The 25159-nt window shown below is 47.0% G+C and overlaps 1 protein-coding gene across 6 annotated transcripts in view; it reads left to right on the top strand.

Annotated features, from left to right (window-relative positions):
* The window catches only part of USP37 (ubiquitin specific peptidase 37), a 252593-nt gene that overhangs the window by 13177 nt on the left and 214257 nt on the right, over positions 1-25159 (top strand). For 5 of the 6 annotated variants that reach the window (XM_030208853.1, XM_030208852.1, XM_030208850.1 and 2 more), the window contains one exon: positions 4974-5156. The exons of the other annotated variant lie outside the window; for it this stretch is intronic. In XM_030208853.1, coding sequence (XP_030064713.1) covers positions 5001-5156 — 156 coding nt within the window. In that variant the 5' untranslated portion in view covers positions 4974-5000. The remainder of the gene's footprint in view (positions 1-4973; positions 5157-25159) is intronic. 6 annotated transcript variants of the gene reach the window in all.

The following is a 25159-nucleotide window of genomic DNA, read 5'->3' as shown; positions in this document are numbered from 1 at the left end:
GGAACCTGGTGATTCTTGCGCCATTTTGCGATCGGTCACGGAGCCGGCTCTGGTAGCGGTTTTGGGCAAGGCTTCTCCGCTGGTAGGGGAGTCGGGGGGGGGGGGGGGCATCAGGCACTGTAGGCGGTGGTGCAGGTGCCATGGCTGCAACCTCCTTTGTTGCGGGGGAGGGGTTTTCGCCAGTGTTTATTTTGCTACTCCATCAGGCGTTTTTGTTGAAAAGGGCCTTGCCCCCCCCCCCCCTCATGCTGCTGCGACAGCTTCAGCCTTTGATCCTCTCAGGGGGTCTGGGGGTAACAAAGAGATTTTGGGTTTTTCCCCAGAGGATTTCTCCTCCCTTACAAAGCCTAGGCTTTCTTTGGGGTCTGAGGAGGGGTCCTGCATACAGTCACCTGCAGCTTCCTCCATGGTGGCTCTGTCGGAGCAGATGGGGGTAGAGGACGTGGAGGACGGTGTCCTCACTGACCAACTGGAGGACTCTTCTGCCGTGAGGATTTTTCATAAGGAAGAGTTGTCCTCCTTTATCTCTCACGTGCTGGAAGCCCTGAATATGGAGGACCCTGAGGTTGTGGCTTCTCAGGCGGTCAACCCCAAGATGGATAGTACCAGATGACCTTCTAAGGCCTTTCCAGTACATGAAGCTGTTGAAGAGTTGATTTTGGCCCAGTGGGCGGATCCGGTGGGGGGGCTGAAAGTAGACTACTCTTCCAGTGGAAGGTGGTGTGGCACTTAAGGATATGCAAGACAGACGGCTAGAGGCCTCTTTAAAATATGCCTTTGAGGTGGCTGCTTTGACACTTCAAGCTTCTGTATTTCGTCTTATGTGGCTAGAGCTTGTCTCAGTTGGCTACATTCTGTCATGGATTCGATTTCGGAGTCTATGCCGGGAACTCCTCAGATGTTGCTGATGGATATTGGGCTGGCGTACTTGGCGGATGCCTTGTATGATTTGGTCCGTGCTCTGTCCAAACTCATGGCTTTGACTGCTTCCTCTCGGCGTCTTCTGTGGCTCTGTCATTGGGCCGCAGATATGGCCTCTAAGCAACGGCTCATTAAATTGCCTTTCCGAGGGAAATTGCTTTTTGGGGAAGACCTAGAAAAGTTTGTTAAAGATTTGGGGGATTCCAAATCTCAGTGTCTTCCAGAGGATAGACCCAAGTCTACTTCCAGGCAGGGAACCTCAAGGTCACGTTTCAGAGAGACGCAACGGTATCGCCCAGGGCGGTCCAAGACAGTCTTTCAGCGTCCTCGTTTTGGGCAGCGTTCTTCCTTTCGCAACAAGAAGCATTCGGCTGGATCCTCGGGCCTCCCAGTGATGGGGCGCAGGTCCACTTGGGAGGAGAGCAGATCGGTGGTCGGCTTTCTTGGTTTCTTCTAGAGTGGGCCAGAATTACTTCGGACCAGTGGGTCCTTGATGTGGTGCGAGAAGGTTACAAGCTAGAATTCTTCTCTCCCGTCACAGACTTTTTTTCTGGAGTCCTGCTGTGTATCGTGGGCCAGGAGGACAGCGGTTCTGCAGTGTTTGCGAGACCTGCTAAGGAAAGGGGCTATCGTTCTTGTTCCTCTTCTCGAAAGGCGCACAGGTTGGTACTCCATCTTCTTTGTGGTTCCAAAGAAGGGAAGGACTTTTTGGCCTATTCTCGATCTCAGAAAAGTAAACCAGTGTTTGCAGGTTCATCACTTCCGCATGGCGACATTAAGGGCAGTTATTGCTGCTGTTCAACCAGGCAAGTTTTTGACGGCTCTCTGTTTGAGGGAAGCTTACCTGCACATTCCCATTTGGCAGCCCCATCAGAGATTTCTCAGATGCGGTGCTGGGTCAGCACTTCCAGCTTCGTGCCCTTCTTTTCGGAATGGCCACTGCCCCACGCACTTTTTCCAAGGTCATAGTGGTGGTGGTGGCGTTCCTGCGGAAGGCGGGGATTCGAGTGCATCCATATCTCAACGACTGGCTGATTCGGGCGATGACAGCAGAGGAGAGTTGAGTGATTGTGGTGTTGCAATCCTTAGGTTGGGTGGTCAATATGGACAAGAGTCATCTGGTTCCTACTCAGTCTGGAGTATCTTGGAGTGCAATTCGATACGAAGCAGGGGAAGGTGTTTCTCCCTGAGGGGCGAAGGATCAAATTGCTTTCTCAGGTACCGACCTTATTGAGTCGTTGCGCTCCCCGAGTAGGGGACTATGTTCAGCTCCTCGGTTCCATGATGGCGACCTTGAAGGTCATTCCATGGGCAAGGGCTCATATGCGGGCTCTTCAGAATTTCCTTTTGAACAGATGGTCGCCGATGTCACTGGATTATCAACGATGCCTTCCTTGGTCGAGCTGGGCCAGGGACAGTCTCGCATGGTGGCTCCGGTCAGCTAATTTGTAGAAGGGTGTTTTTTTTTTTTTTTGTTACATTTGTACCCCGCGCTTTCCCACTCATGGCAGGCTGAATGCGGCTTACATGGGGCAATGGAGGGTTAAGTGACTTGCCCAGAGTCACAAGGAGCTGCCTGTGCCTGAAGTGGGAATCGAACTCAGTTCCCCAGGATCAAGATCCACCACCCTAACCACTAGGCCACTCCTCCACTTCTCTGGCGTCTCCCAATTGGGTGGTAGTTGTGACGGATGCCAGCCTTTTGGGCTGAGGAGCCCATTGTCTTCATCGAGTAGCCCAGAGATCGTGGACTCCTCTCAAAGCGACTTGGCCGATAAATCGTCTGGAGTTGCGAGCAGTCTTGAATGTGCTGCGGAGTTTTCAGGACCTTCTGCAGGGGCAGGCGGTTCGTGTATTCTCGGACAACACTGCGACGGTGGCTACATCAATTGGCAGGGGGGCACTCGCAGTCTTACCTTGGCAGTGGAAGCGTCTCGTCTTCTAGTATGGGCAGAAGCACATGTTCAGAGTATGTCGGCAGAGCACATTGCGGGTCAAGACAATGTTCAAGCGGATTTTCTCAGCCGGACTCTTTTGGGACGCAGCGAAATGGACGCTGTCGGACTCGGCTTTTCGGCTGATCTGTAAACGTTGGGGAAGACCAGTAATGGATCTCATGGCCATGGCTTGCAGTGCCAAAGTTCCCCAGTTCTTCAGCCGCAAACGGCAGCCAGGATCCGCAGGATTGGACGCTGTTCTCTAGCCATGGCCAGAACAACAGCTCCTGTATGTTTTTCCTCCGTGGCTCCTGATAGGGAGAGTTCTTTGCCGCATAGGGTGGCATCGGGGGCCCCAGACTGACCCCGATGGCCGTGGCATGCGGATCTCGTTCGAGCACTCTCAGAGCCACCATTGCGACTTCCTGTGACTTCCGATCTGCTGCATCAAGGGCCAGTTCAGATGGAAAATCCCTCCTGCTTTGGTCTTACGGCCTGGCTATTGAGAGGCGGCAGCTGAGGAAGAAGGGATTTTCAGGACCAGTCATTGCCACTCTTTTGGGGGCATGGAAGCAGTCTACTTCAGCAGTGTACACACGAGTGTGGAAAGCTTTCTCGGCGTGGTGTGCTTTGTGTGCTGAATCGCCTTTTTGGGCAGACATTCCGGTTATTCTGGAGTTCCTTCAGGATGGTCTTCAAAAGGGATTGGCATATAATTCCCTTCAAGTGCAGGTGGCCGCGCTAGCTTGCCTTAGGGGCAAAGTGGACGGTTCCTGTTTAGCAGCTCACTCTGATGTGGTCCGTTTCCTACGCGGGGCTCTTCGGCTTTGGCCTCCTCTGCGGCAGCCGTGCCCGGCATGGCATTTGAATGTGGTACTGCGAGCCCTCCAGGCCCCACCATTTGAGCCGTTGAATAAGGTTTCTGAGAAGGATCTAACACTTAAGACAGTGTTTTTGGTGCCCATTGCTTCGGCAAGGAGGATTTCTGAAATTCAGGCTTTGTCTTGCAGAGATCCTTTTTTGCAGTTTTTTGAAGTAGGGGTGTCGTTCCGGACGGTGCCGTTGTTTCTACTTAAAGTGGTTTCGGCTTTCCATGTCAATCAGGTGGTTTATCTTCCGTCTTTTCGAAGAGAGGATTATCCAGGGGAGTTTGCCTCACTACGTTTCCTGGACGTGCGGAGAGCCTTGTTTTGGTACTTGCAGATCTCTAACGAGTTTTGACACTCGAAACATCTCTTTGTGCTCTTTTGTCGGGATCGAAAAGAGGTGAGGCGGCTTCTAAGGCTTCCATTGCTCGCTGGATTAGGGAAGCCATTGGAGCGGCGTATCTGCTACAAGGGCGGGCGTCTCCAGTGTCCCTGAAGGCGCATTCTACTCGGGCACAGGTGGCTTCTTGGGCGGAGGCGTCAGCCTTATCTCTGGAAGAGACTTGTTGGGCAGCTACTTGGGCGTCCCGTCTACTTTTGCGAAGCATTTCAGGCTAAACGTGTCTGCTCGGGCGGATGTGAGTTTTGGAGTGGGAGTGTTTGCGCGGGGAACATCAGCTTCCCACCCTACTTAAGGAATGCTTTGGTACGTCCCACTAGTTCCTGGATTCATCTGCTGCAAGTGACAAGGAAGGTAAAATTTATGTCTTACCTGATAATTTTCTTTCCTTTAACGCAGCAGATGAATCCAGGATCCCTCCCTAGTTCAGCCTACGGTTTTTTCATTTTCCGTGCAGAGTGGCTATTTTTTCCTTCCGGGTTCTCTTTTGCAGAGTTCAGATAGATATGGGAACACGGAAAGGATTCCAGTTTCTGGATCAAGTTGCAGTTATTTTGAAGTTCTTATTTGGTTCTCTGTTTTTCATAGCGAGGATGGTTTCTGGTTGTTATTGGTTTTATATTTTTGGCCTTTGCAAATGCTTACGAATGACATACTAACTGAGGAAGGAGCTGGCCGTCTGGCATCACTGCCTTTAGTTTGTTTATCTCTATCTGGTAGGCGGACTTAACCACTAGTTCCTGGATTCATCTGCTGCGTTAAAGGAAAGAAAATTATCAGGTAAGACATAATTTTACCATTTTTGTTAATAGATTTCCAAGTGGAATTTATGTTTGTTTTTTTGTTCAGTCTGACAGAAGTAGTTTTTTTTCAATCATGGCACCGCTGAAGGTTCATGGTCCTATTCGGATCCACAGCTTAAACACTGGAACTTCCAAGTGGAAGGAGGGAAGCTTTGAAATTGTGGAGAAAGACAGCAAGATAAGCCTGGTGGTGCACTATAATGCTGGAGGAATGCCAAAGATATTTCAGGTATTGAAAACATCTTATAGCGTTAAGCTGAAAGATGTGAACTATATTTATTGCTAATAGAGAATGTCATGTTTAGAATTTAAGGAAATCCAAAGCTGAAAAATTCTGGGCTCCTAAAATTGAGTAATAAAGCCACCCAGTGCTGCTAATCAAATACTTCCTGATATACTTCAGTGACAACTCAATCAAACCACAACAGCCTCAGTGGTGACTTGTTTCACACGAGCAACAGTTCTTGGCTTGCCTTAATCTTCATATGCTCCAAACTAAGTGGTGAGATTTGTTTTTAGCATATTCGGATACAAAATTTAATTATTATCTTCATAAAATTAACAGAACGTCAGCTTATCTTGAGCTTGACTGAAAAAGGACCAAGACTACATCAGGGAAGGCCTTGTGACCAAGCTAATAACACAAACATTATGGAAAATTAAGTGATATTAGTTTATTCACAGGACCTTCCTGGATGCAGTTGACACATGGCCCATGTCAGTTGGTCCTTTCAGTCAAGCTCAATATAAGTGGAAATTTTGTTAATATTTTATGAAGATAATTCAATTTTGTGTTTTTAGCATATTCAAATAATCTCACCATTTAGTTTGGAGCCTATGAAGATTAAGGCGAGCCACAAACTGTTGCTCGTGTGAAATGAGTTTCCACTGAGGCTCTTTTGGTTTGATTGAGTTGCCATTGAAGCATAACAGGAAGTACGGAGAAATTAGATCTTACCTGCTAATTTGCTTTCCTTTAGTCCCTCTGGACCGGTCCAGGAACTGACTCGTGGGTTATGTACTCCTTCCTTCCAGCAGGTGGAGACTGAGAACTCTGAATCTCTTGAGCCAATAAGAGCCCTATGCAACTAGCCTTAGATTCAGTAAACAAGTAACAAAGCTGGAGAAGAATAAAGAGAGAGAGAATTTTTTCCCCGTCCTCTGTGCCACCGGGAATGTTAGCAGCCAATCCATGCAAAGCAAGATAGCGACACCTCCGTGCCGAACTGCCCAATGGAAAATTTATTTTATTTTATTTTTTTTTAAATGCAAACTACAAAACAGCTCCGACTGTGAACCAAAAATCAAACACCATATGCAACAACCAACACATACATACACCATACACTGATCTGGGAGGGATCTAAAGGAAAGCAAATTAGCAAGTAAGATCTAATTTCTCCTTCCTTAGCATCCCTCCTGACCGGTCAAGGAACTGACTCGTGGGCAGTAACTGTCACGTTTTTTTTTTTTTTTTTTACATTTGTACCCTGCACTTTCCCACTCATGGCAGGCTCTATGCGGCAGGCAATGGAGGGTTAACTGACTTGCCCAGAGTCACAAGGAGCTGCCTGTGCCGGGAATCGAACTCAGTTCCTCAGTTCCCCAGACCAAAGTCCACCACCCTAACCACTAGGCCACTCCTCCACTCAAGGCAGAAACTAGGTTCGTGAGCCCTTGGGCCACTGCCGTGGACAGTGGCAGGCAAAACCACTCCACACCAGAGACAAGGCAGAACTCTGATAGAAACAGCTAGACTTCACCTGCGCTTGACCGCCCTTCCCCAGGAGTTCAGCCCCTGGGTGCAGGCGGTCGGCAGGACTTACCGGACAGGGCAGGCACTGGATACCAACTAGGTTGAACAGGGACTGAGGATCAGAGGGGAAAGGAATATACATGGGCAGCAAGGCAGGAAACTGGGCTAGGACTCACAGACAGACAATACTACACAAAGCAGGAAATGGACAAGCTAAATGACAGGAACTGAAAGCTGCCACGCAGCCACTGAAACAGGGTACAAATACTGACAGACAAGAGACAGGACTGAAAGCTGCAGAGCAGCCACTACTACTACTTAACATTTCTAGAGCGCTACTAGGGTTACGCAGCGCTGTACAATTTAACAAAGAGAGATAGTCCTTGCTCAAAGAGCTTACAATCTAATAGACAAGTGAACGGTCGGTCCGATAGGGGCAGTCAAATTGGGGCAGTCTGGATTCACTGAACGGTAAGGGTTAGGTGCCGAACGCAGCATTGAAGAGGTGGGCTTTAAGCAAAGACTTGAAGACAGGCAGGGAGGGGGCTTGGCGTAAGGGCTCAGGAAGGTTGTTCCAAGCATAGGGTGAGGCGAGGCAGAATGAGCGGAGCCTGGAGTTGGCGGTGGTGGAGAAGGGTACTGAGAGGAGGGATTTATCCTGTGAACGGAGGTTACAGGCGGGAACGTAAGGGGAGATGAGGGTAGAAAGATAGTGAGAGGCAGCAGACTGAGTGCATTTGTAGGTAAGAAGGAGAAGCTTGAATTGAATGCGGTATCTGATCGGAAGCCAGTGAAGTGACCTGAGGAGAGGGGTGATATGAGTATATCGGTTCTGGCGGAATATGAGACGTGCAGCAGAGTTCTGAACAGATTGAAGGGGGGATAGATGGCTAAGTGGGAGGCCGGTGAGGAGTAAGTTGCAGTAGTCCAGGCGAGAGGTAATGAGAGCGTGGATGAGAGTTCGGGTGGTGTGTTCAGAGAGGAGAGGGCGAATTTCGCTGATGTTAAAGAGGAAGAAGTGACAGGTCTTGGCTATCTGCTGGATATGCGCAGAGAAGGAGAGAGAGAAGTCAAAGATGACTCCGAGGTTGCGGGCAGATGAGACGGGGAGGATGAGGGTGTTATCAACTGAGATAGAAAGTGGAGGAAGAGGAGAAGTGGGTTTTGGTGGAAAGACGATAAGCTCGGTCTTGGACATGTTCAGTTTCAGGTGGCGGTTGGACATCCAGGCAGCAATGTCGGATAAGCAGGCCGATACCTTTGCCTGGGTCTCCGTGGTGATGTCTGGTGTGGAGAGTTACAGTTGGGTGTCATCAGCATAGAGATGATACTGGAAACCATGAGATGAGATCAGGGAGCCCAGGGAAGAGGTGTAGATTGAGAAGAGAAGGGGTCCAAGGACAGATCCCTGGGGAACACCAACAGATAAGGGGATGGGGGTGGAGGAAGATCCATGAGAGTGAACTTTGAAGGTGCGGTGGGAGAGATAGGAGGAGAACCAGGAGAGGACAGAGCCCTGGAACCCAAATGAGGACAGTGTGGCAAGAAGTAAGTCATGATTGACAGTGTCAAAAGCGGCGGATAGATCGAGGAGGATGAGGATGGAGTAGTGGCCTCTGGATTTGGCAAGGAACAGGTCATTACAGACTTTAGAGAGTGCTGTTTCTGTCGAGTGAAGAGGGCGAAAACCGGATAGAAGCGGATCGAGGATGGCATGAGAGGAGAGAAAATCAAGGCAGCGGCTGTGGACTGCGCGCTCAAGTATCTTGAAGAGACACAGACAAACAGAAAATAGACAAGGAATACAGACCGGAAACAAGACTAGGGAAATAAGCAAATAAACCTAAGCTAAACTACACACAGATAACTAGAAACAGACAAGGAACTAAACAAGAAACCAGACTAGGCAGAAGTGCAACAAAGCACCAACAAACCAGGGACCTTAGACGATGCAAAGGCAAACTCAGAAGGTTCCAGGTGGTAATAAACCCATCAGCAGCTGAAACTCAGCTGCAGGAATCATGAGGCAGCTATGGGTGAGGCTAGCTGCCAAACTTCAAACCAAGTCTGGAGGGCTGGAATATCTGGACTGGACCAGAAAGAAAGTCTGGAAAGTCTATGGTTGCCACCAGTTCTGGCCACCAGAGGGCAAGAGGAACACAAATCAAGACACAGGCAGAAAGCATACTGAAGCACAGAGAGGCTTAACACACACAGGTGCAGTATAGTGGAGTAATCAGTGCCATGCTGGAAGCAGCCAGCACACAGAGACAGAACTAACTCAGGAAGAACAGACAGAAGCCAGCTCAGAAGCTGACCGCCGGAAATAAGGTGAGTCTGATAGGGGTCACGACCACAATCGTGACAGTAACAAAGCAGTACAATTTAAGGGAGCGACCCCAGCAATCCTGCTGTGAGAACCCTTGGCCCGAAAACCGCTTCCTGATGGCACTGCACATCCAATCTATAATGGTTCGAGAACGAATGCAAAGAAGACCAGGTTGCCGCCTTACAAATCTCTAACGGAGGAACCAAAAAATGTTCGGCCCAAGACGCTGCTTGCCCTCTAGTAGAATGAGCCTTGATCCCTCGCGGAGCTTGCTTACCAGAAAGAATGTAGGCAGACTCTCTCATCTCCTTCAGTCATCTAGACAGAGTTGGTTTAGATGCTGTTAGACCTTTACGGACTCCTCCGATAAGAAGAAACAAATGATCTGAACGTCTGAAATCCTCCGACACTTTCAGATAATGCCTAAGAACCCGTCTGACATCAAGAAACCGCAATCTGTGTTTATCCTCCGAACCCGAGGAAGAACCTAAGACTGGCAAAACCACAGACTGAGAAAGATAAAAACAGGAGACCACCTTAGGAAGAAACGAAGGCACTGGCTGCAACACGACACACTCCTTAGAAAACTCCAAAAACAGCGATCTACATGAAAAAGCCCTTCAACTCTGACACCCGTTTGGCCAAAGCAATGGCCACTAAAAGCACAGTCTTGAGTGTCAAATCCTTAAGAGAACAATCCGTTAAAGGTTCAAAGGGAGGTCTAGTAAGAACAGACAAGACTAAATTAAGATCCCAAGCCGGGAACACCACTCTCGAAGGAGGCCGGAGAAAACCTACCCCTTTCAAAAAATGAGGCAAATCTGGAAGAGTTGCCAGGACTTACCCTGTACGCATCTCTGAAAAACATGATAAGGCCACAACTTGAACCTTAAGGGAAGCAAGAGCCAAACCCTTATCAAAACCATGCTGCAAGAAATTTAACATCTGCAGAACTGAAGTACGTAAAGGAGAAATATCTCGATCCACACACCAGGCTTCAAATAGTCACCAAATTGTGATATAATTAAGAGAAGTGGAATGACAAAGCGAATGAAGCATGGTAGAAAATCTTGGAAGAATAACCCCTCTTCGTCAATCGCTCCCTCTCAAGAGCCAGGCCATAAGACAAAATCGAGCCAGATCTGGATGAAGAACCGGCCCCTGAACAAGCAGACTGGGATGATCCGGCAACCGAAGTGGGGGAGCATCTAAGAGACGCAGAAGATCCGCATACCATGGTCGGCGAGGCCAATCTGGAGCTACCAGGATCACCCTTCCCTCGTGCGCGTTGATGTGCTGTAGAAGTCTCCCCAATAAAGGCCACGGAGGAAACGCATATAGAAGACCCTGAGGCCACGGCTGGAGAAGAGCATCCACCCCCTTCCGCCCATGGATCTTTTCTGTGACTGAAGAAATGACTTACTTTGGCGTTGATGTGAGTGGCTAATAGGTCCATTACTGGCCACCCCCACTGATCTACTATCACCTGAAAGGCTCGCGATCCAAGAGCCCGCTCTCCGGGATCTAGAAGGTTCCGACTGAGAAAATCTGCTTGCATGTTTTCCGTTCCTGCCACATGCGACGCCGAGAGAGCACTTAGATGAGCTTCCGCCCAGGACATGATTCTTAATGACTCCGGATGTAACATCTGACTCCTCGTTCCTCCCTGCCAATTTGACATAAGCCACCATGGCCGCATTGTCTGAAAGAATGTGAACCGACCTGCCCTTCACTAGGGAAGAAAACGCCACCAGAGCTAGACTGATCGCCCTGGTTTCCAGGAGATTGATCGATAAGGATGTCTCCGACTGAGACTACTGACCTTGAGCAAACTGCCCCAGGCAATGGGCACCGCAGCCTTTGAGGCTGGCATCCGTAGTTATCGTCCAGCTGGGCTGATCTAATGGCATGCCTTTGATCAAATTGGACGGCCTGAACCACCAAAACAAGCTGCTGCGCTCTGGCATCCGCAAAGGTAATCTCACGTGTACTGAGTCCATCTGAGGAGACCACCGGGACAGGAGCGATGCCTGAAGACTTCGCATGTGCGCCCTGGCCCAAGTTACCGCCTCTATCGTTGCTGCCATGGAGCCCAACACCTGCAAATAATCCCGAGCACACGGGATCTGGTTGCACAGCAAGGCGGAAATCGGATCTTGAGAATCCTCGCCTGAGGAAGAAAAATGCGACCCTGTGCCGTGTCGAACAAAATTCCCAAGTACTCCAGGGTTTGAGACGGCACCAACCGACTCTTGGCTGAGTTGACCACCTAACCAAGGGATTGCAGAACCTGAACCACTCGATTCGTGACCTGAAGGCTCTCTTGATACGATTTCGCCCGAATCAACCAGTCCAGATATGGGTGAACCAAAATGCCTTCCTGTCTGAGTGCTGCTGCGACTACTACCATGACCTTGGTGAAAGTACACGCCACCGTGGCTAAACTGAAGGGAAGCGCGTGGAACTGAAAGTGCTGTCCCAGGACTGCAAATTGGAGGAATCGCTGATGCGCTTTCTGAATTGGAATATGCAAATAGGCCTCCGTCAAATCCAAAGCCATAAGGAACTCTTCCATCCGGTCCGCCACTATCACCTAGTGCAAAGTTTCCATCTGAAAACTGGGAACCCAAAGCGATCAATTGACCGCCTTGAGATCTAAAATTGGCTGGTAGGAACCTTCTTTCTTTGGAACTACAAAATAAATGGAATAACAACCCTGCTTGACTTCTGATGGAGGAACTGGGCAAACCGCCTGCAGCTGGAGAAGCCTTAACAGAGTGTCCCGAACCGTACCTGCTTTTAGCCGAGAACGGCAGGGAGACTCTAGAAAGGCATTGGAGAGAGGACGAGTAAACTCTAAGGCGTACCCTTCTCAAATAACCTCCAAAACCCACTGATCTGAAGTGATTTGGGCCCACCTCTGAAAGAACAGAGCTAAATGAGTTGCCACCGGAACCAGAGGCAAGGCCCTCGCACCTTCATTGGGCTGGACGAGTAGAGGATTGAAAAGAAGAGTGGAAATCCTTACCGCCCCGGCGGGACCCGCAAAAGGACTAATTCCTCTGAAAGAAACGAGAGCGCTGCAGTTGAACACCCCTGATGGACCTAAAGTGGCGGAAATCTCGTCCTCAACCCCGACTAAAACCAGAATAGTGCTGAGAAGCTCTAGGACGATCTTCTGGAAGATGAGGCACCTTGGTATCTCCCAAACTATTGACCAGTTTGTCCAATTCAGGGCCAAACAAAAAGGAACCCCGAAACGGGAACTTACTCAATTTAGACTTAGATGCTGCATCCGCAAACACTGACGAGCAGCAACTGAAAGGGCCATTACCGTCTACCAGAACTGTATTGCGCTTGGTGACCGCCGAAATTACAGCGTCCACAACAGGCACCTTCAGAAGAGGTCTATCATCCTCAGGAACTGGATAAAGTCGTACCATGGACCTTGCTAACCTAAAGGGAGAATCTGGGAAATCCCACTGAGCCTGGATAATATCCCTAATGTCCTGATGCATAGGAAAAGTTTTCCCAGAGCGTCTAATTCCCTTAACCAGTAAATCAACCTTACACACCTCAGGAACTGCGGAATGATCTTCCTCAAAATGCAAAGTGTCGGCCAATAAAGAAATTAGCTCCTGAAGGTCCTCTTTGTGAAAAATACGAACCACTGACGGATCTTCACCTGGAAAACCGGAATCTGACCCTGCCTCCACGGGTGACTCATCTAACAACTCCATATCCTCCAAAGCGGGCATATCCAAATCTTGGTCCGAAGCCTGATCTTCCTCGAGACCCCCAGACTCTCTAACTCTCTTAACAGGTATACGCTTGGGCGGAGGGTCCCTTGAAGAAACCGAATGAAATAAATGGGAACCTGACTGCTTCAGAAGAAAAGCCTGGTACATTTGAATAACAAATTCTGGGGGAAAACATCCCTTCTGAATACATCCAGAAGAAGGAAGCCCTGCAGTAGACTGTCCCCCAGAAGAACAGACAAGCCGGTCCTCCACAGATGCTGGGGCTGACAAAATGGCCACCGTTCCCGGCAAAATGGGAGCGCGACCCGACTCTGAGCAACGGGAAGACCGGACTGCCGCCGCCGCACCCGTAGCCTCGACAGACCCCGCTGAAGAAGAAAGAACCGCCGGAACCGGAAGATCAGTTGTTTCCACAGCGGTGCAGAACTTGCAAGCGCCGGAGGATCCCATCCCCCAGCGCTGACAAACCTGACAATGGCACAGCTTCTCAGCCATCATGCAGCCCCACAGCTTTGGATCTGGGAGATTTCCTTTTCTTTTTAACGACCCGAGCTCAAGACTCTCTACAGCAAAAACGCACACTCCCAGAGTTGCTGTGCCGTTCGCTGCCGATTCTTGTTCCCCCCCCCCCCCCCCACCAATTTAAAAGGGCTGCCTCTCCTGAAGCTTCAGTGCTCTTCCTCCGAAGAGACTGCGCTCTCCCCCAATAAAGCAATAAAATATTGCAGGGACCCGAGGAGGTATAGAGGGGGAGGGACCCGGTTACCCCCCCCCCCCCCCCCCCGGGTGTAACACCCCAAGGCTGACTGAAGTGTACACTGCACCCAGTCACAACAAAGCCTAACCACGGGGCACAGAGAGAAGAAGAAACACAGCCTCTGTCCAGACAAAAATCTACCTTTAAAGGAATTAAATAGAAAGCCTAATAAAGAAGACAGAGAGAGAGGAGACTAAAGGCTCACCTCCTTCCACCTGCTGGAGACTGAGTTGACTGAATCTAAGGCTAGTTGCATAGGGCTCTTATTGGCTCAAGAGATTCAGAGTTCTCAGTCTCCACCTGCTGGAAGGAAGGAGTACATAACCCACGAGTCAGTTCCTGGATCGGTCCGGAGGGACGCTAAGGAATTGGTTATTAGCACTGGGTTGCTTTATTACTGGGTTTTGTAGCCCTGCTGTATAGATCTACTCCAATCCATTGAAATTGATTTATTGTTTGTGTCTAAAATTGAGCATATGGTACCTGCTATTGTAGCTGGGTCTAGGTGAAAAAGTACCATCAACATCAAGGGCTCTGCCTAGGAAGATTTTGTTAGCCACTGATGATCATGATATCCTAGTCTGGCCCATCTTGAAGCTGCACTTCCTTTTATCTCATGTTGCTACCCCTTCTAGTCTGCCTCCCATTTGTCTTACCCAATTCCACTGTCCGTTTTCCTGCTGTTGGCTGCTGCTTTCTCGTTGCTTCCTTTCCTTGTTTCACTAATTCACTGAGACTTTCACAGAGGAAAGGAGAGAAATGTGAACAGGAGAACTGTCTTAAAAGAACTGTAGGAAAGGTAAGGACCCAGAAGGAAGCAGAAGAATTCATAGGACCCAGAAAGAGGGGAGAGACAATTGGGAGGGAGGGGAAGAATGGAAAAGAGTATCCTGAAGGAGATTAAGGGACAGAATAGAATCTTGAAAAAAGAGGGGAGAAAGCAAACATGAGGAACGAAGGGCAACTTTATAGTAGTATGGATTAAGCTAGAAGAAAAGCCATTGAGCCAAATGATGGGAAAACAGAAGAGAACCTTGAAGTGGGTGGATTGGAATCTAGATGATTTTGAAAGGAGGCATGAAGAACAGAGGATAGTCATGAAAGGGGGCTTAGGTGAAAGGGTGAGGAAGAAAGATTGAAAATTGAGGTATGAGTAGGGGATTGATAGTGGTGGTGGATGGAATGAGAGAAATTAAAGATCTAACAAGGATACCCTTGCACATGTTTGTATTGAGGGCATGATGAAAAGAAATTGTACTGTCTCTACAGTGTCATGGGTTGGTAGGTGAGTGAGAGGTAGTGTATGTGAATTTTGTGTGTCTGAGAGTGAGTGTATATTTCAATTGATCATATGCTTTTTTCAGTATAAATGCAAAAGTTCAATAGATCCCTAAAACACACACACAAAAAAAATACTACACATGCAGCACCCAAGCGCCAGAATTTTAAAGAATCATTTCCCTAATTTCCTCTCTGATATATTCTCCTGTGCTGCCCAGAGCTTGGTTAAATAGCCAAGCCTTGGCCTTTTTTCCAAAACTCTGGGAATTTTTATTTATTTTATTTTAGTTACATTTGTACCCCGCGCTTTCCCACTCATGGCAGGCTCAATGCGGCTTACATATACAGGTACTTATTTGTACCTGGGGCAATGGAGGGTTAAGTGACTTGCCCAGAGTCACAAGGAGCTGTGCCTGAAGTGGGAATCAAACTCAGTTCCTCAGTTCCCCAGGACCAGAGTCCACCACCCTAACCACTAGACCACTCCTCCATTCTGTCTGGCAGATGCGTGTGTCAACACAGCAGGTATGATCCATAGCCAGTAGAGTACTTTTATTAGAAATAGCCAAATGTGGCTACGTTTTTGCTTATTGTAGGCTGCTTCATGGGCAGCAACTATCAATTATACATAATTTGTAAATTAAAAGTCAAATTAAAATCACATTTACAACACTTAAAGCATAAAAACTTCCACAAATAAGGGAACATTCTTAAAATCATAAAAACATGCAAAGCTATAAAAAATCATGCATTATACCAAAAAGTCAAGATCATTAACACACTAATTTAGGTGACAAATATAGTTAGTATAAAAAACATAACATAACTATAATAACATAATAAAGTATATAAAAAATCAAATCCTTAGTGAAAGTAAGCATAGTGCACCAATTTGAACGTGTTTGTGACAACTCATTATAGTGAATCATGCATAGAGTTTAACAGGCAGTGAGAGCACATACCTGAAGGGGGTCTCTGACAACACCGTTCCCTTTAGTAGAGGAAAAGAATGCTGGCAACCTACAGATTTATAACCACATTCCAAATCAGTAACTGACTCTATCACAAATTGAAATACAAATCACTTTTAAGCAAACAGCAGCAAAAAATAGCTTAATAATTAAAAATAAGGACTTACAGCCATGGAAGTCAAGTACTGCTTATGAATGCTGCGTACCTTGATGTGTTAGGTTTATATTATATTTTTTCACATTTGATAGTGTTAATGACTGACTTTTCCTTTGTGTCAGCGTCACTGTTAGTATTCCCTTCCTGCCAACAGGTGGTGATAGTGAAACTGAATTCTACCAGTGACATCACCAGTATAAGATAGGGTGTGGTCTCTTGAATAATCCAGCATTTTTCTCTACCTTCGTCAGGTGTTAGGTTGTGCTGTTGGTGCTTCTGTTCCTGGTTTAGCTCCCTACTCTGCTGGCCAAGGCTGCACAGAATGGTTCGAGCCTAATGGCTGATCCCAGATTCAGGACCTTGGACAGTACCTGGTTGAGCATGGAACTTGGCTCTGTAGCCCTCCAGTTCCACTTCTTAGTTTCACTGTGTATGACTTTGGCTCAGTTCCACGAGGCTTTGCTTGAGGAGTGTAGGTCCCCATCCCCCCATGGGCTCCCCTGCAACTCCCAGACTTCAAAAAAACAAACAAAAAAAGAAAACCTGGCCTGAAGAGTGGCGTGCTACAGAGACCTGTACTAGGATTGGTGCTATTTAATGTTTATAAATGATCTGGAAATTGGAACAAGCGAGGCGATTAAATTTGCAGATGACACAAAACTATTCAAATTGTTAAAACATGTGGACTGTGAAAAGTTGCAGGAAGACTTTAGGAAATTGGAAGACCGGACATCCAAATGGCAGATGAAATTTAATGTGGACAAAAGCAATGTGATGCACATTGAGAAGAATAATCTGAGTCATCGTTATCTGATGCTAGGGTCCATCTTGGGAGGCAGCACCCAAGAAAAGATCTAGCTGTCATTGTAGACATTATGCTGAAATCTTCTGCCCACTATGTGGTGACAGCCAAAACAGCGAACAGGATGAATTATTAGGAGAGGGATGATAGAATAATAAAAGAGATGGAATTCCTCATATGAGGAAAGACTAAAGGGGCTAAAGTTCTTCAGTTTGGAAAAGAGATGGCTGAGGAGAGATATATGATTCAGGTCTACAAAATCCTGAGTGGAGTAGAACAGGCAAAAGTAGAGGTGGCAACGGCTAAAAATTTTAATCGTGTAATTAAGCCTTTTAATCGCGTGATTAAAAAAGACATTTTGGCCCATAAAGTGTAATTGAACAAAATGTAACTTAAAGTGTCATATGCCTTTACAGCATGTAATACTAAACTGAAGTAAAATGCAATGAGAAGGAATAAAAATGAGAAAAAAAACCCAGCAAAATATATTTCTGCAACCTGAGAAGACGTTTCTGATCCTGAATGTACTTGCCATTGATTTTCAGATCTACTGATACAACTGTAGAAGGGAAAACGTGTTATGGGAGCGGGCCATAAAAGATCCCATTTGGGAATGCTATATGAAGTTCTGGTATCTATGGGTAAAACAGGCATGCATGCACCCATGCATGCAGTAGGAGGAGTAGCCTAATGGTTAGTGCAGCGGGCTTTGATCCTGGCAACCTAGGTTCAATTCCCACTGCAGCTCCTTGTGACCTTGGGTGAGTCACTTAACTCTCCATTGCCCTAGGTACAAAAAACTTAGATTGTGAGCCCCCTAGGGACAGGGAAAGTACTTGTATGTAATGTGTTACTTGTATGTAATGTGTACAGTGTTGCATATGTCTAATAGTGCTATAGAAGTGATTAGGTTTAGTAGAGGTTGGAGACTGGTTCGTTCTCAGCAAAGACAGAATTAGTTGATGTTATGCAGACAACAACAGGACAACAAAAAGTCTGTCCTACCTTAAACCGCTGAGCTATTCAGAAATTGCCACTATTTGCTAGCGCTAATGACCCAAGTAATGCTCAGCACGGCTGCTGCGGGGCTTGGCAATCTCCCCCCCCCCCCCCCCCCCCCCCCCCCCCCCACATTTATGTTTACAGCTGAGCTCTGGATTTTTCTCCTTCCTCGCTGCCTCAGTCTTTGTCTTCCCCTTCATGGCTGGGCTCTGCAAATACTTGAGCTGCGCCGTGCAGGAACTTGGGGAAGTCTCGCGATTTCAAGTCCCACGAGTCTTCCCCAACTTTCTGCACAGTGCAGCTCAAGTATCTACATGGGAAGCAAAGACTTTGAAGCACTGAGGAAGCAAAAAAATTCCGGAGTTCAGCTGTAAAGGTAAACGTGGGGGCAGGGGGTGAAATGTGTTTAAAAAAAATAAAGTTGTGGCATGTTTAAAAAAAATTAATGTGTTAATCGCCCACCCCTAGGTAAAATTGAATTTGAGTACAAAGATTAGGGGACACTCAGTGAAGTTACATAGAAATACTTTCTACCCTAGCTAAGATAAAGAAAGTTGCAAATGAGGTCAGAAAGGTCCTTGAGTGTTAAGTTAATCCCCTTATTTTTCATACTTTTAATCTTTTATCTACAGTGGTGGAAATAAGTATTTGATCCCTTGCTGATTTTGTAAGTTTGCCCACTGACAAAGACATGAGCAGCCCATAATTGAAGGGTAGGTTATTGGTAACAGTGAGAGATAGCACATCACAAATTAAATCCGGAAAATCACATTGTGGAAAGTATATGAATTTATTTGCATTCTGCAGAGGGAAATAAGTATTTGATCCCCCACCAACCAGTAAGAGATCTGGCCCCTACAGACCAGGTAGATGCTCCAAATCAACTCGTTACCTACATGACAGACAGCTGTCGGCAATGGTCACCTGTATGAAAGACACCTGTCCACAGACTCAGTGAATCAGTCAGACTCTAACCTCTACAAAATGGCCAAGAGCAAGGAGCTGTCTAAGGATGTCAGGGACAAGATCATACACCTGCACAAGGCTGGAATGGGCTACAAAACCATCAGTAAGACGCTGGGCGAGAAGGAGACAACTGTTGGTGCCATAGTAAGAAAATGGAAGAAGTACAAAATGACTGTCAATCGACAAAGATCTGGGGCTCCACGCAAAATCTCACCTCGTGGGGTATCCTTGATCATGAGGAAGGTTAGAAATCAGCCTACAACTACAAGGGGGGAACTTGTCAATGATCTCAAGGCAGCTGGGACCACTGTTACCACGAAAACCATTGGTAACACATTACGACATAACGGATTGCAATCCTGCAGTGCCCGCAAGGTCCCCCTGCTCCGGAAGGCACATGTGACGGCCCGTCTGAAGTTTGCCAGTGAACACCTGGATGATGCCGAGAGTGATTGGGAGAAGGTGCTGTGGTCAGATGAGGCAAAAATTGAGCTCTTTGGCATGAACTCAACTCGCCGTGTTTGGAGGAAGAGAAATGCTGCCTATGACCCAAAGAACACCGTCCCCACTGTCAAGCATGGAGGTGGAAATGTTATGTTTTGGGGGTGTTTCTCTGCTAAGGGCACAGGACTACTTCACCGCATCAATGGGAGAATGGATGGGGCCATGTACCGTACAATTCTGAGTGACAACCTCCTTCCCTCCGCCAGGGCCTTAAAAATGGGTCGTGGCTGGGTCTTCCAGCACGACAATGACCCAAAACATACAGCCAAGGCAACAAAGGAGTGGCTCAGGAAGAAGCACATTAGGGTCATGGAGTGGCCTAGCCAGTCACCAGACCTTAATCCCATTGAAAACTTATGGAGGGAGCTGAAGCTGCGAGTTGCCAAGCGACAGCCCAGAACTCTTAATGATTTAGAGATGATCTGCAAAGAGGAGTGGACCAAAATTCCTCCTGACATGTGTGCAAACCTCATCATCAACTACAGAAGACGTCTGACCGCTGTGCTTGCCAACAAGGGTTTTGCCACCAAGTATTAGGTCTTGTTTGCCAGAGGGATTAAATACTTATTTCCCTCTGCAGAATGCAAATAAATTCATATACTTTCCACAATGTGATTTTCCGGATTTAATTTGTGATGTGCTATCTCTCACTGTTACCAATAACCTACCCTTCAATTATGGGCTGCTCATGTCTTTGTCAGTGGGCAAACTTACAAAATCAGCAAGGGATCAAATACTTATTTCCACCACTGTATCTACTAGCCGTTGAGCCCGTTAAAACGGGCTAGTATGGGGTTTTTCCAAGGCCCCCTCCCCTCGCCGCTGCAGGTCCCTCCCCACCCCCGGAGTCGCCGCCGCCGCCCCGGGCCCTCTCTTCGCTATTGAACTTACGTTACGTCGCCGAAACACAGCACGCAGATCAGCAGAGCTCCCGTCGGCCTTCCTTCTCTGCCTGTGTCCCGCCCTCGTATGACGTAACGTCGGCGAGGGCGGGACACAGGCAGGGAAGGAAGGCCGACGGGAGCTCAGCTGATCTGCCTGCTGCGTGTTGGCGATGTAAGTTCAATACCGAAGAGAGTGCTCGGGCCGGGTGGAGGGGGGGGGGGCGGTGGCGGCGACTCCGGGTCGGGGGGGAGCGGTAGCGACAACCTCGGGGGTGGGGGGAGCGGTAGCGACGTCGGCAGTTTCCCTCTCTGTCCTGCCCCTGTCATCACGTATTGACGCGGGGGCGGAACAGAGAGGGAAGTCTGTACTGCGCATTTGCGGGTGAGTACGGTCACTCGTCATTTATATGTTTGATATGTTCCATCTTTGCTTATACTCTTAAGCTGTCTATGAAAATTTTTTATTACATATTGTGTTGACATTGTAATGTAGCATTCTATACCATACTTTGTATTGTTTAAATATTCTTTCTGTAATTGTCTATTGCTTATGTTTGACTTATTCTTGCTGTACACCACCTTGAGTGAATTCCATGAAAAAGGTGGTAAATAAATCCAAATAAATAAATAGGAGAAAATATTTTTTCACTCAATGAATAGTTAAGCTCTGAAACTTGTTGCCAGAGAATGTGGTAACAGCAGTTAGCGTATTTGGGTTTTAAAAAGGTTTGGCCAGGTTCCTAGAGGAACAGTCCATAGTTTGCTATTGAGATGGACATGAGGGAAGGCATTGCTTGCCCTGGAATTGGTAGTGTGGAATGTTGCTACTATTTGGGTTTCTCAACATAAAAGGGAGTACTGTCAATGTGGCAAAGTACAAAAAGTCTAATCATATTACTTTTAACATTTCTGAAATCTTTCCTTATTTATTCCACCTAATACTTTTCAGAAGGATTTTTAAAATCTTAATATTTTATTTGGTTTTATAATTTCTTTAAAAAAAAGTGTGTGGTGGTGGGGGGGGGGGGGAGGAGAGGCATCAGACAACTAGCAAGGCAAGCTATCAGACCTCTTATAGCGCACAGGTATTTCAAGTCCAAACTTATTAACAGTCATCAATCTGCCTTTATACCCCCAAACCTTATATTTTTTGTGTGTTTTCTTTAATTCATATAAAACAAACTGTGTTAGGACCAACTGCCTCCAAGTTTCCAACTCAGTGTTACTGACAAGACCAAGAAAAAGAAAAGCAGCGATTGTTTAGCTTGAACAACATATAAGTCCAGTGCTGTAAACCTCAGTTAAAGCTCCTGACGCCTACAAAAACAAAAAAAGACGTTTCGGTCTCCTGACTTGCTTTGGGGTGGGGATGTAAAAATAGTCGCTGAAAATAGTACTCATACCAGAACTGGCCAAAAGAACATTGGAGCAGATGCGAAGTAAGGAGACGTGATTGGACCTTCTGCTGCTTGGACAGATGCATACTGGGTTGTTCAGGGAGCAGCTTATACAGATGATGCCGTTGGTAGAATTCAGTTTTCACTACCTGCTGGTTGCAATGGATAACGCCCATTCATGCATAACAGTGTTGCTGACTAAAGGAAAGAAAATTATCAGGTAAAACATAATTTCTTCTTTTATGGCTTTACTTGTTTTCACTATCTCTCCTACTATCATCCCAGTCATCTATCACATCCTTAATCTTTCACACTCCACTGCAACTGTTCCTATGGCCTTCAAACATGCTGTGGTCACTCCACTCCTTAAAAAAACCCTCACTTGACCCTACCTGTCCCTCCAACTATCGCCCCATCTCCCTTCTCCCTTTCCACTCCAAATTACTTGAACGTGTCGTTCACCGCCATTGTCTTGACTTTCTTTCTTCGCAACCTATTCTTGACCCACTCCAATCTGGTTTTCGCCCTCTTCACTCTACTGAAACTGCACTTACCAAAGTCTCTAATGACCTACTACTGGCTAAATCCAAAGGTCTCTATTCTATCCTTATCCTTCTTGACCTATCTGCTGCTTTCGACACTGTTGACCACACTATACTTCTGGATAAGCTGTCCTCACTTGGATTCCAGGGCCCTGTTCTTTCCTGGTTCTCCTCTTACCTCTCGCTTCATTCTTTCAGTGTTCACTCTGGTGGATCCTCTTCAGCTTCCATCCCGCTTTCTGTTGGTGTGTCTCAGGGCTCTGTCCTTGGACCCCTCCTCTTCTCTATCTATACCTCTTCCCTTGGTACCCTGATCTCATCCCATGGCTTCCAGTACCATCTTTACGCTGATGACTCTCAGATGTACATCTCCACCCCTGAAATCTCAACCTCTATCCAGGACAAAATCTCAGCCTGCTTGTCTGACATTGCTGCTTGGATGTCTCAACGCCATCTAAAGTGCAACATGACCAAAACTGAACTTCTCATTTTTCCCCCTAAACCCACCTCCCCTCTTCCCCCTTTCTCTATATCTGTTAATGGCTCTCACATCCTCCCTGTCTCCTCGGCTCGTAACCTTGGAGTCATCTTTGATTCCTCTCTCTCCTTCTCTGCCCATATTCAACAGATCGCCAAAACCTGTCGCTTCTTTATCTACAATATTAGCAAAATTCGCCCCTTCCTTTCTGAATACACTGCCAGAACCCTTATCCACACCCTTGTCGCCTCTTGCTTGGACTATTGCAATTTACTTCTCACTGGTCTTCCGCTCAGCCATCTCTCTCCTCTCCAATCTGTCCAAAATTCTGCAGCATGACTTGTTTCCCGCCAGAATCGTTATACCCACACTAGCCCACTCCTCAAGTCACTTCACTGGCTCCCTGTCCGCTTCCGCATTCAGTTTAAACTTCTCATACTGACCTTTAAATGCATCCACTCTGCAGCCCCCCATTACCTCTCATCTCTCCCTACATTCATAGTAACATAGTAAATGACGGCAGAAAAAGACCTATATGGTCCATCCAGTCTGCCCAACAAGACAAACTCATATGTGCTACTTTTTGTGTATACCCTACTTTGATTTGTACCTGTCCTCTTCAGGGCACAGACCGTATAAGTCTGCCCAGCACTATCCTCGCCTCCCACCACCGGCTGGCTCTGCCACCCAATCTCGGCTAAGCTCCTTAGGATCCATTCCTTCTGAATAGGATTCCTTTATGTTTATCCCACGCGTGTTTGAATTCTGTTACCGTTTTCATTTCCACCACCTCCCGCGGGAGGGCATTCCAAGCATCCACTACTCTCTCCGTGAAAAAATACTTCCTGACATTTTTCTTGAGTCTGCCCCCCTTCAATCTCATTTCATGTCCTCTCGTTCTACTGCCTTCGCACCTCCGGAAAAGGTTCGTTTGCGGATTAATACTTTTCAAATATTTGAACGTCTGTATCATATCACCCCTGTTTCTCCTTTCTTCCAGAGTATACATGTTGAGGTCATCAAGTCTCTCCTCATACGTCTTGTAACGCAAATCCCTTACCATTCTCGTAGCTTTTCTTTGCACCACTTCAATTCTTTTTACATCCTTTGCAAGGTACGGCCTCCAAACCTGAACACAATACTCTAGGTGGGGCCTCACCAACGACTTATACAGGGGCATCAACACCTCCTTTCTTCTGGTGGTCACACCTCTCTCTATACAGCCTAACAACCTTCTAGCTACGGCCACCGCCTTGTCACACAGTTTCATCGCCTTCAGATCCTCAGATACTATCACCCCAAGATCCCCGTACCTATCAGATTCTCCCCGCCTAACACATACATCTCCTGAGGGTTTCTATTCCCTAAGTGCATCACTTTGCCTTTCTTCGCATTGAATTTTAATTGCCAAACCTTAGACCATTCTTCTAGCTTCCTCAGATCCTTTTTCATGTTTTCCACTCCCTCCCGGGTGTCCACTCTGTTGCAGATCTTAGTATCATCCGCAAATAGGCAAACTTTACCTTCTAACCCTTCGGCAATGTCACTCACAAATATATTGAACAGAATCGGTCCCAGCACCGATCCCTGAGGCACACCACTACTCACCTTTCCCTCCTCCGAGCGAATTCCATTCACCACCACCCTCGCTTCTGTCCGTCAACCAGTTCCTAATCCAGTTCATCCTCCCCATGAACTCCGCTCACTGGACAAATCTCTCTTGTCGTCCCCCTTCTCCTCCACTGCTAACTCCAGGCTTCGCTCCTTTTCTCTCACGGCACCTTATGCCTGGAATAGACTTGCTGGACCTATACGTCTAGCTCCATCTCTACCTGTTTTCAAATCTATGCTGAAAACCCACCTTTCCACTGCTGCTTTTGGCTCCTAGCAACAATTGCCCTCCCCTTGTCCCTTCCTCCCTTCTCACCCATTACTTCCCTCACCTGTAACTGTCTTGTTTATCTGTATTACTTAGATTGTAAGCTCTTTTGAGCAGGGACTGTCTCTTTGTATCAGGTGTTTAGCGCTCCATGCGTCTGGTAGCGCTATACAAATGCTAATAATAATAATAACAGTGTTTCTGACTAAAGGAAAGAAAATTATCAGGTAAAACATAATTTCTCCTTTTATGGCTTTACTTGTTTTCATGATTTTTGAGTGTGTTCACTTATTTTTGAAAATTATTAATGTTTTATGTGTATTGTAATTGTGGTTTTAATTTATGACTTAGAGAAAATGTAGCTCGTTGGGTTATTTTTAATAGAAGTGCTCTACTTCAACTTCTGTGATCCATTCTCTCCTTTGACAGATACATGTGGCACATTGGAGACTTTGGAGTGGGATAGGATGGTGGGTGGAGTGGGGAAGTAGGGCAATATTTGTGAAGTGTGTATTGGAGGAGGGGATGCGTAAAGTTTTTTTATGAATTGTGAAATGTCACTCATTTTCCCCCATGTACTTGCATACTCCCCTACAAGCTTCATTTTACCTCTTCTCCACATCCTACCCCACAAGTAAGTTGGGGGTTGCCTTGGCACTCTACAGGTTTTATTGTGATAAGCAACTGCCTTTTCTGTTACAGGGTTTATGCTCCCCATGGCTTATTCTCCAGTCTTTGCCATGGCAGACCACCTTTTCTCTGTACC

Source organism: Microcaecilia unicolor, chromosome 7, assembly GCF_901765095.1.
Source record: "Microcaecilia unicolor chromosome 7, aMicUni1.1, whole genome shotgun sequence".
Taxonomy (NCBI): domain Eukaryota; kingdom Metazoa; phylum Chordata; class Amphibia; order Gymnophiona; family Siphonopidae; genus Microcaecilia; species Microcaecilia unicolor.
Note: the sequence above shows the minus strand (reverse complement) of the source record. Positions and strands in the feature narration are given on the sequence as shown.